Here is a 15,632-nt window from a genome sequence, read left to right on the forward strand (position 1 = left end):
AAAAAATGATAAAATAAATTATACTAAACTCATATAAAATAAAATAAATAGTCATATTAATCTCGAAATTGTTTATGTAACTCCAACTTTAACAATTAAATTAAAATATTATTTGTCTGGTGTTGATTCTTATGACAGCGTAAAATTATAATAATCTCTTTTGATAGTTGTAAAAAGTATACTGAACTGTGAATTGATATTTTTTATATAATAATGTAAAATTAATTATAATTTTTATGTTCAAAACGATAATTTTATTGATCAAAAAGTTATAAGCATGATCAGTTATCAACAATTAATTAACTATATTATAGATAATAAGTACCCCAATCTAGAAGAATTGATTCCAATTTAAAATGCAGATCGTATCTTTAATTAATCTCAATTTTACAATTTGAGTTAGACTTTATAATTATTCCCTATTAAATTAGAGTTTTTAATACTCGTGTTAGTGAAGTTAAGTATATATTGCAATGATTGAGGTCTTTGCATCAAAATTAAGAGCGACCTCGGTGTGTCTTTACTGAAGAAATATAATATTTAATTATGATTAATTGCTATGATTAAAAATAGAAAAAATAATATATAGTAATTGACCACAATCCTGCAACAGTTGTTGGTTATGATTTTAACAAAGTTGAAGCTTTTGTCACGGCTAAGAGTCGTGGCGATATGACAAAAATAGTTATCATGGTGAAGAAGCGAAGTATTTTCTCAATTTTTATTTAATCATAATTAATAATAGTTATGTACTATTGGTACGTTTAGTTCATAACCAATAAAATCGTAGACAATAGTAAATTTCTTCTAGTGTCATCAGTCAAAAGTTCTGAATTTTTATTTTACGTGTGTAGATGCTGGTCTACTTATAATATAGTTTAATGATTTAATATTTTATTCGCTAAAAATTATTTAATAAAATTATGTATGTTAGTAATTCATTAATTTAAAAAAAACAAAACATTAATCCACCAAGAGGCGAAGGTGGAATAGAATTTCCACTTTTTATTTCTTTCTCTGCTTTTACTTACATTAGTGTTAAAAACGCGAATCATCATCAGGAAACACGTTTACTAATTAATATTTAAGAATCGATAAAGTCATCCACCCACAAACACAAGAACTAGTTGCAGTGAACGGAATATATCGATCGATCTTCATTGCTATTACATTCTTGTAATGACTTTCACGAGGGTATCAACGTTTTCATAAATAAATGAGCATCACGGGTACGAGTTGTTGTAGAAAATTGATTAAATATGTCGAATTTTCTCAATTTTAAAATTATTTTAAAATTTTTATAAAATAAATGACTAAAAATATTGAATTTCTTGTCTTATGAAACTAATACGCTCTAACCGCTACTATCACTTCTTTTAAAATCAATTATTTTAAATTAATTCTATCATAATAAAAAAATTTATAATTAATTATGCAATCGTCGAACCAAATTATTTTGAATTCAATTAATTCTTACAACTATGACTTGACAATTAAAGGGCCGCAAAATTCTCGATACTAGTAGTTGTTGTTATATCGATATTGTTTGAAATTGTTTATGTAGTAGGAATTCTTGCAACTAGAAATTATTTTTTCATATTATTTTCAAAAAGTCACGATGAGACATTTAAATTAAATTATTTATTGACTACAATTATTTTATTTATATCAACTAATAGTCCATAATATTTGAAATTAAGTCTTGTCCGCCACCGAAACTAGACAAGACTTGGCTGCGCCCCTATACTCATTTTTTCCCCCCTCTTTCATTAGGATATTAAATGTAAAAAGGAAAAAAAGAATTCTTTGGGGATTTTCGATTCATCAGCCCAAACATCATCAATTGATGGGCCTTAAATAAAGCCCACAAATTCATAAATCAAATCCTCGACTCATGTAAATAATTCGCTGTACTGATTTTACGGATTAAGGTATTTTAGAGTGCATATAGGAAATTGCCAATCACAATGAGGAAGGAAATTTTTTTATCCAAATCAAGTTTAATCGAATTAAGTTAATCATAAAATAACTTATTATGTTGACTGATTTTTTTTTTTAAACTGCAAACCAGTCACACGACAAGTATATTACATTTGCTATACAATTGAATCCGATTTAGTTGAGGTGGGTCCGACATAGAATTTTCCACGAGCAAGTTAAATTTTAAATTTTCTTAGCTTTAAAACATACAAAGCTGAATAACGTCATAACCACACCGATGCTTAAATCAAATAATCGTAAGAAAGATGAATAAAGGTCATAAGAACACTAAAGTAGCAAAAGTTGTATCTACTATATTGTGGGCGGCTATTTATGAATTTCTCAAAACTGTACGATTTCATATGAACAACAAATACTAAAACTACCGCATGATAATGATAAACCATACATATTAGAGTTTTGGATTATACTAGAACCGAATCGTAAAGACCCTAAATTGAATCAAGAATCCAGAACTGCTTTAAAAATTATAGATATATTAGAAATAAGTCTTGGGAAAAAATGCAAACAACCCCCTTGTGATATCGTAAATGAGCAAATTACCTCCTTTGCTTCATTTTAAAAAGTATAAGGGGATAAATTGCTATATTTTTTTCATGGGAGATAATGTGCTCATTTTCAGTATCACAGGGGAATAAATTGTTATTCACCCATAAGTCTTGATACGACCTTCATAATATTATCCCATATAATTCATGTTTTTTTTTTTTCATTCACCAATATTAAAGGTGAGATCATATATATTCCTACGTGCATGATCGTCTGAATTATTTAATTTCTCCTTTCTTTTAGCCATTAAAGTGTCGAATCCTCTATCATTTTGTGTAAAATCTTGAAATTCTTATTAATGATAATATTGTTATCCGCGTCCAACTGTACTTTTATAAATTTCTAAAATCTGTCGCAATAATTAATAATACTTTAGAAGTTAATAATTTCATTACAAAAAAGATTTGCTTGCTGTTCAAATCTATCTTAAGGTGTCCATTTTGCACGTGGTACGTACATAAAGGGTATCAAAATAGTGCCTTTTTTATATATAATTTCATTAAATATAGTGTTCAGATCTTGGATTTGTGTGCTTTCGATATCCACAAAGATTTTTTATAAATATATGTTCTAGCTTGCATTTGATTTAAATATAATTAATTTAGTACAGACCAAACGTCTCAATTTAGTTTCTTTTATTTTCTCTAGCCACATGATTCATGAAGATGCTGGAAAGAATCTAAATGTAATCCAATCTAGTGGTTTGCACGAAATTTATAATCTTTCTTATTTACTTTGTAATATCACGAAAATTATGAAACATTATTTATTATAAAAAAAATTATGAAATATTATATACTTAAAGCCGAATCTTACAAATAAAAATATATATCTTGGGAGAGACAAAATTCTTGAAAATAGAAAACAACATACAACTCAAACAGCGTAATGTACAACCCGGTCCGGTACTACGTAACCCTTGAGTCATAGCACAACTACTTCTAGTCAAATCAAAATCAAAGTGTACAATTGACTATAACCTATTTTCTATTAACCACCAACAGAAACGGCCCCATTTTCCGTCTGCCCGACAGCTTCCCTGCCGGGAAACCCAGATTGATCAGCCGCCGCCCCGACCGTGTAATAATAATAATAATAATAATCATCGACAGATAGAGACGGAAACCAGTAGAGTAACAAAGGTTTAGAAACTGGCTCGTTTTAGCGACGTTATAGTGACGGAGGCGCCTAACGGCGACGCAGCGACCTCAATATCAAACGAGTCGTAGCGACGGAATAGCTCCACCAGCAGCAGCCTCGACGCCAGCACCACGAAATCCTTTCCGGCGCACTGCTTGTTGTTGAGTGTGGGGGTGGCGTTTTCAGGCCCGTTCGACCAGAGTACATGCTTTAAAAGCTTCTCGCCTTCTTCCCCGACGAAGCGGGTCGGAACAAACTCCTCGGCCCGGTCGAATATTTTGGGGTCTTTGGTTGCGAAGGGCTGGAACCCGTAAAGCATCTCTCCCTCCTTGATCTGAAACGCCGCGTCGTGGGATTCAATCACGAAATCGCGCTTGGCTTTGGCGTACTGCGACGGAACCGGCGGCTCGATGCGGAGAGCCTCGTAAACTACTGATTTCATCAGCGGCATGTTTTCCATCGCAGCCATGGTGACATTTCCGCCGTTGGATTTGATCGCCGATCGGATTTCTTGGGCCAGTTCGGTGTGGAGCTTGACTCCGGCGCGCCCAACCCATTTGAGCATGTTGGGGAAGAAGATTTTCAGGCCGCCGAAAGAATTGAAGCAAGTGGCGAACACGAGATTATGGCAAGCCTCGTCGCGAGAAATCCCAAGCTTTTCAGCTTGATCAAGGACAGGGGTTGAGTTCTGGTAAAAGAAGTCGTACAATCTCTGATAATCCTTCTTTATCAAGAACGGCGGCAGTGAAAATGTATGGAGAATGCCATCTTCTATTGGTCTCGGCAAACCCAATATCAGCAACGGATGCAGGTGGAACAAAACCCATTTGCTCACAAGCTTCGGCCCGTCGGATCCAAGTCTGGTGTCCTTGGGGTCGGCACCGTAGAAGGATCGGGCCAAGAAATTGAAGGCGGCTTGATCATTGGCGGAGCTGAAACCAGCTTTCCCTTTAGTGGCTAATTCCTTCTCCATACTCTCGAACAGCTCCGTATAGCTGTTGTGGAACTCGGGAATCACATGATCCCGCCGATGCGAGAGCAAGAAAAACATGAGTTTCTTGAGTTTGGCGTGGTTGGGCTCCGAAGGGTCCAGAAAGGAGAGGGTTCTGTACCCGCCGGTGAGATCGGTGGAGGGCATGTAAGTCCCGGTGAAAAGATCCTTCTTTTCAACTTTATCCGTATCAAAAAGGGCCGGAAAACTCTTGCCGTCGAGCAGAACGACGACGTTGGGGTTGAAGGAAATGAGGGGACCGGGGGGCATATTTGTTCTAAACACAGTAGACTGATACTTGAGGATTCTTGATTTGAAAAACTCATCTCTGCCCTGGTTGTAGAAGTAATCTTGCCTGTCTTTCCAGGGTCCGATCAAAGGAAGCCCGTAGTCTCCAGGGACTTTCCGGACTGGAAACTTGGAAGGTTTCTCTGGAGCGACAGCGGCCGTCAGAGGCGGCGCTGGTGGTTGAGAAATGTATGGTTTCTCGGATATGGTGGCTGTGATGATGGGGTGGGCAGAGAGGGAGCGCCCTTTGCAACGATTGGGAGAAGCTGGTAATCTTGTCGATAGTTTCTGGGAAGAAGAAGAGGGAAAGTGCAAAGCAGGGAAAGATGAAGCAGCCATTGCTGAGCTTGGACTGCGGACTTTTGTTTGCGAAAGTTGATGATGATGGTGGCAGATATATGAATTGAATTGAATATACATATATATATATATATATATAGAAAACGGAAATCACTGCAAAAACAAAAAACAAAAAATGATAAATGTGAAGACTGATAATCAATAATGAATTCTGAGTGGAAAAATGTGGGCCATCATCAAAATGGGTAGCCCTTGAATTTATTTATTTTTAAATCTATTGCACCGTCTACTCCAAAAACCAATAAAAATAATAATCGTGAAAGGGGTGCTTGAATATATAGTTGAATTCAATTCTCCACTACACTTCCACTTTCTCTATTTTTCCTTACGTGCCCAACTCTTTTTATTATAAATTCAATTTATAAAAATTAATATTTTCTACTCTCTATATCTAATGTATAATAAAAAATCATAACTAATATGAGTGTTCTTTAATATATTATTTTATTGCAGATTATAAAAGATTTTTCTTTACCACGTTTTTCTTTGCTCTAAAGTCTAGTATTGAAATTTCTTACAACTTTTAATTAATTGACTAAAGTTCGTGAAACATTTTTCAAGGTGGCCTATTTCTACAAGACCAAAAGTGTTACCCTAATTGACTCTTGAGTGGTCTATAAACTTTTATTAAGTTACCATCTTCTACTTACTGATAATGCATGTTTCCCAATTCAAATTAATTAATTCTATGTATTTCAATATAAGTAAAATAAAATAAAAAATTATCTGTTGGTTGAAATTATACATCACTTTTATGATTTAAGCTACGTACTATAAGTTAGCTTAAGATTTAATTCACCAAACTTGCATCTTAGTCGATTTTTACTTTTTTTAATATACGATCATAATTTCAATACACTTCAAAATAAATTATATTATTTTTCTTGATAAAATAAATTAATTAAATTAAATTATTAATATTACAACATATGCGATATCTTATGGTATGCATGGCTACTTTATTTTATATTTTAAAATTGAAATATATGTAATTAAATATCTAAAATAATAAATTTAAACGGGGAAATATGAAGGTCAGAAAAGTCTTGCCTAACATTGACCAAAAATAAAAATTTGGAATCTGAATTTTAGCAGTGTTCATTTTTCCGTCGAATGGTCGAGATTTAAATCTGGACGGAAATTATTATAGTAGAAGGAAAAAAAAAGAAAATTGGACGGAATAGAATGAGGCGCGGAGCAGCAGTCAGCCCCAAAATTGGAAGTCAAAGACGAAAGAGGTCAAACTGTTGATTACTTTCCGGGTTCCGACCACTCACCTCAAATATACGCTACCGCCCAAAACAACAGCACTGTGATGCACGTGCCCATCACAAACTCAACAATGTTTCTATTAAGAACGAGATCCCACCCGTTGAGAAACTATTAGATTGGAGATTTCACCTGATGTAGGTCGCTCAAAATTAGGATTCTTGGATCGGGGTCGCTAGGTCGGGCAACCGGGTCGTGATCGCTGACTCCCTCTTTCAAGCTACCTGGAGCGGATCCTGAGAACACAACAAACGTCAGGCTAGCCGAGAAGCCCTCGGCGATGGCCCTCCGATGCTTAAGTCAGAAAGGATGGGATCGAAAATAAGATAATGGGATCGAGCTAGAACACAAATTGGCGGTAAAAGTAGGTAATCAAAACGTATTTAAAATACCATAAATGAGGGTATTTATACTGGTACGGTACCCTCTGTACGCGTTACACGTGGCTCCAGTGAGGGCGTGCCACGTCACCCTCTGTCGGACCTGCAGCCGCCGCTGCTGCAACTGCACAGTGGGCCCCGCCATGCGCAGTCATAGGCTCAGTCCTAGGCGCAGTCATGATTACAGTCTTGGGTGCAGTGTTTGTGCCAAAAATTGGGGGGTATTCCGGTAATTGTGCAATTTCCCTCGTCACCACCCAAATCCAGGATTCATAAGAATTGGATCCCATGGATTTAATTTAAAAATTGTAATTGAAATATTAATGTATTTTTAATTTTTTTCATAATTTTATTGAAAATTATTTTTTTTACAAATTTATATCTGCATATTTTAGTATTTTTTAATTTTATAAAAATATTTTTTGTATTATACATAAATAAAATATTCACATACTTTTATATATATTGAAATATACTTTATATAGCATATATCTAAGATAAAAAGAAAAGGACTCCATACTTACAAATGACAGTTAATGACATTATCGTACACATTTTTCGTAAAAACAATAATGTTATTGCCTTTAACTAATAAGATAACTAGCTTATTCAATTTTTTAAATTATATTTAGTTAATAAATTAGTTTTTGTTTTATTTTTTAATGCAATACAGTGATTTGAATATTTTGCTTTTATTTATAATATATTTTACAAAATAAAAATTATTTATTATATACATGTAGAAATAACGTATACTAGTATAAAATAAATCAAAGGGCTGGGTCGGATTCCAAAACACCCCTAAAACTCAATTATGGGTTAAAAATTCATCTCAAGCGAGACATATCCTTGTACGTGTTCGGATTTCAAACCCATTATCATCCTAATTTTCATATACAAAGGATCAGTTTATTTTTTACGAAATAAATCAAAGCAGCAAAAAACAATTTTGGAAGTCTTCATTATTATGATTGTAGTTAAGTGGTAGTAGTACCGACAGTTGCTGAGCACCACATTTCTTTATTGCAGTATTATTACAGAGTCAGGTGCGATGATGACTGATCCGACCCCCCTTCCTACCTAGTACGACAAAAGTGTAAACATTGAGGAAAATATAAACAGATATATATATATATATGTGTGTGTGTGTGTGAGAGAGAGAGATTTTTATATGGGCAGCAGTACCCTAAAAAGATGAGATGCCCTCCACTACTTTATGACGTACAGTCTTAGTCCATCTACCTTCTTACCATTATCAAACGCTATTCGGGTCCATAGTGATGGGAGGGAAGGGATGCGCCCGACCCGATCAGATACCTCTTTTCGATCCAATCTCGACCCGATCCTTTTATTTTATCTTTTTTTTAAAGAAAAATATTAACTATTTTTCTAGTTTATCAAGTTGGAGAATAATAAGATTAAGAAGAATTTGAGCATTTTATCCTGAAAAAATCATGGGCGACGTGGAGTTTTCTCATGTTGTAAATTCATGTGCAACTGGCCCGATCAAGCCTCTCATGTTTGTTAGTTAGTCCTCGTCTTTCAGTTGTTAGGCAAAGCATAATTCTTGATTCTCTTCTTGGAGTTGCTTTGGACTAGGTAATACTTGATTGATTGATTACGGAACAACCTTAACTTAGTGCACATATTCTTGTCTCAACTCCTTTAGCCAATATGCATCTTGACTGGAACAAATCATCCACATCCTCAAAAACCCATTGACTTAGGGTGAAACCAATCATCCACATCCTCAAAAACCCATTGATTTAGGGCGAGGTCGTTGATATGCCACGTAGTTGAGCGATGATGAAATGCAGCTGAGATATAGGAAGACAGTACGTATTTGAAATGAGAACATAGCTAGTTAGATTTATTATGAGTAGTGTCTAAATAAAATCTTTCAATATTTAAGTCAATTCAAATAATAAAAAAGCTGAAATTTGAAACTAATAATGTTGTCGTATCTCATTTTTGTCTATAAACATCATATGACGAATTCATATATGTTTAGATTTATGACGATAAATGATTCTGTAACCAACTAAATCATTGGGTCAGATCAGATCAGACTTAATGTATAAAAATGTATGAACATCAACATGTTCGATCATTTCCTTATTTTTCAAGGATAAAATCAGTTTCTTTTTCTTCCCTCAAATTGGAATCGGGTTTGTTTATTTTGATGCTAGAAAGTGGAGGTAATTAGGTAAAGCAATTGCTGATATATAAACCTTTGGTCCCATGATCAAAGTTTGAGCATTTTTAGGGATGCCCTAACCAATGCAGAAGGCCGACAATTGGAACTGGAGAGAACCTTTTCTTGGAAAAAGGAAAAATTCTTGCACAAGATCTAACAGCGAGATATTTTCAAGATCACAACCATATGTGGATATTTAACGCATGCATCACTTTCCTGTCATCCACTGTTTTTGGCTCCAGATAACATGCCCGGACGATGCCTAGACCCGATTAATGATTGTGGTGTTCCGTTATCATGGATCCGGGGCTCCAACAACCCACCAAAGAGAGAGGAAAGTGTTAAAAATCTCAATCGTGCTGTGAAGTAGAGGATTTGTGAGTGTAAAATGTGCTGAAATCCTGTTAAACTCCAAGGTCAAGCAGCTTTGAGTTCAAGTCTTCAAGAATTCTGAAAGAATATATGTACTGTAAATTCTGGAGACTGAGAACTGGCAAAGGTTTACTTGTGTATGTCGAGCTCGTAACTTGGGACGACGTGTTAGCTCTTCAATGTGGCGGGTGAAGAGTTCTTCCAAACTCCTTCGTCGTATAGAGTTATTCTGAGGTCAACTTGGAAAACTTCACAGAACTCTGTGATCAGCGATTTATTAGCAATATAAATCAGTTCTTGATCATCAGGAAGATGATTATCTTCTCTGCACCCCGTGGACAGTTTTTTTTCCTTTAGCAGACCCTTTATGCTTCCAACTTGACGACCCCGGATCCCGCATGGGACTATGTGCTGAAAGGGCGTTGTGTCGGTGGTGACGTTCAATGCCAAGCCATGATATGTTATCCATCTCGATACTTTTATTCCAATGGCTGCTAGTTTCTGGTTACCTGAAGAGAATCGAGATGTTGAAAGTTCTATAAACAATCAGGGCAAATATGAAAAAGAGAAGAAAATATACTCCCAAGCCGCAAAAAGGGAATGCTGTCATATGATGATAACAAGCCCTATATTTTCGACAACATTCAACACCACATATCCCTGCTGAAATACTTATACCATAGCCAAACTGAAAATCTAGGTGTAAACCTCTCCACATAATACATTTGATAGAGAATTTAAGATGGGATGAAGTGAAACATACTATATCCTTTAATGTTCGGATTAGGTGTTGCCGTGTAGGATTATAGGACTTTCTATAAACAATTCTCTAGATCTTCACTAAACAGCCACCTCTGGATACAACTGAAATAATATAACCATTTGATCGTCATAGACCTGGGTACTGATTTGAATCTGCATTACTTGCACATTAGCAGCTATACAAAATTAAAATTAGAAGTTTTCTTGGATTCAAAATCCATACAGCCTCTTTATATATTTTCAATCAGTGGGATTGTTAGATATATGTTAACAACAGAAAAGATGTGCACAACATAAAATCAGAGTAAGTTTGTTGCCTAAAGAAGCATCACTGAGCTAATTGCAGTGAATAAGAGAGACATGAAACACTTTCCAACACCAAAGTAGAAACTGTGCTTGTATTTACTTCTCTTAACAATTTAGACAATTAATTAACTTTTAATCATAACTTTGCTTATAGAAAACATATTCACTCTCTCAGACGCAACTTTTTGGGCTTGAATTATGGAATTTATTTCTCAGAGTTCTCCGGAAAGGAGAACTGGACCCCTTTGTTCATGCAGTTTCAACCAGTACGGTGCATTTAAAATCAAGTTAAAACAGAAACAGTTCAGATACTTCATTCTCTCAAAAGGTAAACTCAAAATCGTTTATTCTCAAGCAAATGGTCATTTATCATTTTAGATCAGCATAGCACAGAAAGTCAGATTACAAGGCATACCAACCCAAACACCGGTTAAGCCCTCAATACGCGAAGCTTCAATTGCAAATGCTGAGGAAAGTGCACGAATAACGACCTCTTCAAGTGACCTCAGGTACCAATGAAGATCCATCTTCTGATACCGAAGATTGATGATGGGATACATGACTAGCTACAATACAACAAGGAAGTGAAGAGGTAAGGCAAAATCAAACACTATAACTTACATTAGCATCCATATCTTTTGACAAGTTTTCCACATTCATCTAATCAAAACATCTACACTTTATCAAATAAATGTTTAAATTCTGATGCCCTTACGCCCATAACATCAACATTAGACAAATCAATAACAGGATTCCTCAGCCAATCCAAAAGACTAAAGGAAGCAGCTGTTCATATGAATTATCATAAGCAATAAATAGCTGCAAAAATATACCTGACCAGGGCCATGATAAGTAACTTCACCACCCCGTTCGGTTCGATACAAATCAATAGGAGGATTCTTCACATCAAAATTCAAGAATCCTTCTGAACTCCCAGCGCCCAACGTGTAAACAGGATGGTGCTGCAGAAGAATCAAAGAATCGGCTAAATCGTCATTCTTTTCACTCAATGCTTTCTTCTCTTCAACAATAGCATTTTGCCATGACCAGGCCTCAGCATATGGTACCAGGTCTTTATGCAAGTCATATAAATCACACCTGAAAAAACAAAAAAAGGTAAAAACATTAAATGAACAGAGTTTACCGTCAAGTCTATACTTAGAAAAGCAGAATAACAAAATTACCTTCTTCTTGGTATATGGCTCGCTGAAACAGTAGAATTGGCGAAACAAGAATGATTCTTCGCCGGTAACTTTGATGGGGTTTGGGTAAAATATGGTGGGGTGGAGCTCAAAATGGGATTGACCCATATGATCATTTCTTCAGATTGTTAGATTATCTTTTCAATTGGGAAGCGGAGACGCCATACAAGAGTCTTCAGTCCCAGTTGGTGCACCTTCTAATTGATGAGATCAGAACGACAGGAAAACAACGAGAAATTTTGAGGAGGTGCCGGCGGAGGAGAGGCGGGTGGAGGAGTGAGAAAAGCTCGGATCTTTGCGGTGATTTTGGGGAGGCGGAGCAAACAAGAGAGGAAGTGGAACAGTGAAATTTGAGAATTTTTCCAATTTAGTAGAAGGATTATTATAAACTATCTTTTATAAGTCTAATTAAGATTTCATAATTACACTGTGTCACTAACTGTGAAACTCTCTTGAAATTTGATTGAATATTTTCTTACTTCCATTCATATATCTACTTCAGAACAGGCTTTCTGGGTTGGTCGGCTGGTGACAAGAACAAGGTTGGGATTCGGACAAGACGTTAATGCGCAATTCTCCGACCAGCTGTTAAATATGTAAGGCATGTTTGGCTTGGTTGCACAAGAAATATCTGTAAGGAAGATGTGTGTCTTTTTCTTTTTCTCTTTTAATTTCCTATGGAAACTATGTCCTCAAACTATCTGCAGGGACGGTTGATTGGTTGTAACTCATAAGATTAGTTTGCAGGAAACTTTTTACACAAAAATTTTTCCCTCTCTACGAGGGTTTGTTCTCTCGTCGTGAGAGTACTTTAGGATTCTTTTGGAGTCTTCCTTCAGTTATTTTACCTTTGACACAGTTCATCATCGACGTTCATACGCTAATTTAATATTTCTAAAAATCTTGGTTGTTGATGGTTAATGTTTTCATTATATTTCGTTTTATTTGGATTGATTCATCTCATATTTCTCCATCTTTCTTTTACCAGATCTGATTTTTTCGCCCCATTTCCTTACTAATATGCTGGTTGCTTTCTCCCTTCTATTCTTTAGGCTACGACTTCGAGAATATTAGATCTATTGCTCTTTCCATTGTCTTCGATACGATCTTAGTTTCAGTATTCTCAGAAACCCATGGATGACGAGATTGTGAATTTTGACAGAGATCTTTTATCAATAGAAGAGGAATTAGGGGCAGTCATCCCCCTAGGTTTATGGCACAAGGAACCGAAGCCGAATGATTTCTGTCTAGTGGGTCGTTTGCATCATACAAAAGTATTCATTTCGATGCTATGCGTACTCCATTAGAGATTGCCTTCAATCTGATCAAAGATATGGAGACTAAATTGATAGAGGACAACAGGATACTCTTCAGATTCCAGCAATTGGATAGACAAAAGCTCTTTAATAATGTACCCTAGGCATAGGAGAAGAATTTACTGGTGCTTGGCATGATTTATGAACAAGACAACTCTAGATGAGCTAACCTTGATTGGTATGAATTCCATATCCCGGTGCATGACCTACCTATTTGGAAAAATGACTAAGGATACGGCTGTCTTCATAGGAAATCGCTTCAAAGATGTTGATATTGACAATTTTATTTTGTGTAATATATAAATGTATGATTAAATAAAATATTTTTAATGTACTTGAGACTTATATATGTATTTAATCATATTGTATAAACATAAATTCATATAAATTGAATAGAAACGATTTAGAACGTAGAATATAAGACGTGTGGTACCAGCAAAGGAATCAGCACCCTTTTCTGGTTCTCCAAATTCGGTTTCACCTATGACCAAGCCAACAGCTCAACAGTTCTGAACATAAAATTCCATGGAAGATACAGAAAGCCACGTGTCCGGATCAGAATGCTCCTGGCCCCACACGTCGGCCGAGGAAATCAAATTCCCACACGAGAATTGTCTGGGACTCTGAATATTCAATAATCAAGAAACCACCCTTCCAAGAAAAAGTAAGGAAAAAGGCCAAAAAGTGGCCCCACTTACAGAATTTTGCGCTAATATGCCACGAATCTTCCATCAATTACATGCACCATCTATTTATCAACGTCAAAATTCCACCACAACAATACCAAAACCCTCTTTCAGCACAATTCTTGAAAACAAGAACTGGAATTTTGAGAACGCCAACAAACAATGGCTGCTGCAAGAATCCTGAGAATGTCTAGCCCTCTAGGCCTTGGCCTGTCCAATGAAGTTTTCTCAAGTTCAGCAGTGGTTTCCAGGCCTAGAACACTAATCATGTGTCTGAACAAAGCAGGGTTGAGTTCTGAGAATCCAACTGGTGGGGGAAGCTGCAGTGAGAGGAAGCAAGTGGCGGTGAAGGCAGCCAGCTGTGCTTCGGGATGCGTTATTGTATCAGAGCCAAAGACGGATAAAGGGGTGGATTTGGGCATGCTATTAGGATGTCTTGCTGATTTGATGTCTAGATGGATGAAGATCGTCACAAAAGAAAGGCCGTTGAGATTGAATATTCAGATGCTTGTTGAAAAGGTAAATATGAAACTTCCCGAATTCATTTGCTGATCTTACTGAAGCCAATGAACTTTTGAAATTTTAAGGGGCTTTATTGTTTAATTCATGTGATCTGCTGGTTAAGATGATGGATGGAATCTGTGGCATTGCAGGCTATAATTGACTGCAGATTCTTTACATTGCTTGCAACTGCAGGATCTTTGGTTGGTTCAGCATTCTGCTTTGTTGAGGTAACTAAAATAGCTTGTTCATTAGGAAAAGAGTTTACTGTTTCTTCATGTCTTTTGATCCAAAAGCTGTTCTTACAGGGATGTGTTCTGGTACTGGAGTCATACTTCCAATATTTTCATGCAATTTCGGAAATGTCACAGCAAGGACATGTGGTACTTCTATTAATTGAAGCTATTGGTATGATCACTTTCCTTCCTTCTTTCCAGAATTCAGCCATTCAAAATAATGCTGTATTCATTCTGATCATCCGATAACTTGCGTTAGTTATTAACACTTTAAATTTTCTGACAGATATGTTCCTGGTGGGAACAGCAATGCTTATATTCGGAGTTGCCTTACATGTGATGTTTGTGGGACAACAAAACCTGAAGGGAAAGGGATCACTAGGTTCAACCTTGTCCGCGAACTTCAATCTAGAGGTATAGATTATATAGCGGTAGATATACTGATTCTTGTTTGGAAATTATATAGAACTTCTTATTCAAATACTCGGTCATCTTGTGTGCAGAAACTGCCATCATGGATAGGGATGGAATCTGCTATCCAAGCAAAGTCGAAAATTGGGCAAGCTGTCATAATGATTCTTCAAGTACAAGTGTTGGAAAAATTCAAGAGCATACCGGTGGTTAATGGTATGGATCTTGCATGTTTTGCTGGAGCTATATTCCTCTCATCCGCCTCGCTGTTTGTTCTCTCTAAAATAGCTTTTGCCCCTGTTGAGGCCAGACAGTAGACTGTAATTCCACTAAGACAGTTTCTAGACAGAGAGTTAAGAGTAGCCTATGCCACATAGATAGTCAAGAAGAGCTCCTTATAGTTTTTGCGGTTAGTGAAAAGGGGAGAATTTAGGTGAAAGATAAGAGTTCGATGAAGGAATTTTTTGTTCTTTGATTTGTATAATTGTACCTACGTAGTCATGTTTGACATCATCAGTGACAGTAGAAAGATTAAAAAAGTAAAAGGAGTATTTCATTTATTTATAAAAAAAAATGGACCGTACAACGATCTATTATTTCCGTCGTAACACAAGTCTTGTCACAGCACTAGCTCTGAATGAAACAATATGTCAATAATATGTGAA

General features: G+C 35.9%; 3 protein-coding genes across 4 annotated transcripts; 1 reads left to right on the forward strand and 2 right to left on the reverse strand.

Annotated features, from left to right (window-relative positions):
* Positions 1–3,362: 3,362 nt before the first annotated feature.
* AOS (allene oxide synthase) lies at positions 3,363–5,386 on the reverse strand. Its single transcript, XM_011076172.3, has one exon. The coding sequence runs from the start codon at positions 5,306–5,308 to the stop codon at positions 3,695–3,697; it is 1,614 nt and encodes a 537-aa protein (XP_011074474.1). The 5' UTR covers positions 5,309–5,386; the 3' UTR covers positions 3,363–3,694.
* Positions 5,387–9,275: 3,889 nt separating this feature from the next.
* On the reverse strand, positions 9,276–12,739 carry LOC105159197 (octanoyltransferase LIP2p2, chloroplastic). Of its 2 annotated transcripts, none has more exons than XM_011076174.3 (4): positions 11,800–12,736; positions 11,449–11,713; positions 11,031–11,181; positions 9,276–10,056 (listed from the first exon to the last, which is right to left on the reverse strand). In XM_011076174.3, exons 1-4 carry the CDS (start codon positions 11,931–11,933, stop codon positions 9,716–9,718), a joined length of 891 nt encoding a protein of 296 aa, XP_011074476.1. In that variant the 5' UTR covers positions 11,934–12,736; the 3' UTR covers positions 9,276–9,715. The 2 variants fall into 2 exon arrangements, with proteins under 2 accessions (XP_011074476.1, XP_011074477.1); XM_011076175.3 differs by having other exon boundaries at positions 9,917–10,056; positions 11,035–11,181; positions 11,800–12,739.
* Positions 12,740–13,880: 1,141 nt separating this feature from the next.
* Positions 13,881–15,512, forward strand: LOC105159199 (uncharacterized). The gene is made up of 5 exons (XM_011076177.3): positions 13,881–14,338; positions 14,473–14,550; positions 14,629–14,728; positions 14,843–14,970; positions 15,060–15,512. The coding sequence occupies exons 1-5, from the start codon at positions 13,982–13,984 to the stop codon at positions 15,282–15,284; spliced, it is 888 nt and encodes a 295-aa protein (XP_011074479.1). The 5' UTR covers positions 13,881–13,981; the 3' UTR covers positions 15,285–15,512.
* Positions 15,513–15,632: the final 120 nt, after the last annotated feature.

This window comes from Sesamum indicum, linkage group LG3 (genome assembly GCF_026168435.1).
Source record: "Sesamum indicum cultivar Baizhima isolate 11 linkage group LG3, ASM2616843v1, whole genome shotgun sequence".
In the NCBI taxonomy this organism is placed as follows: Eukaryota; Viridiplantae; Streptophyta; class Magnoliopsida; order Lamiales; family Pedaliaceae; genus Sesamum; species Sesamum indicum.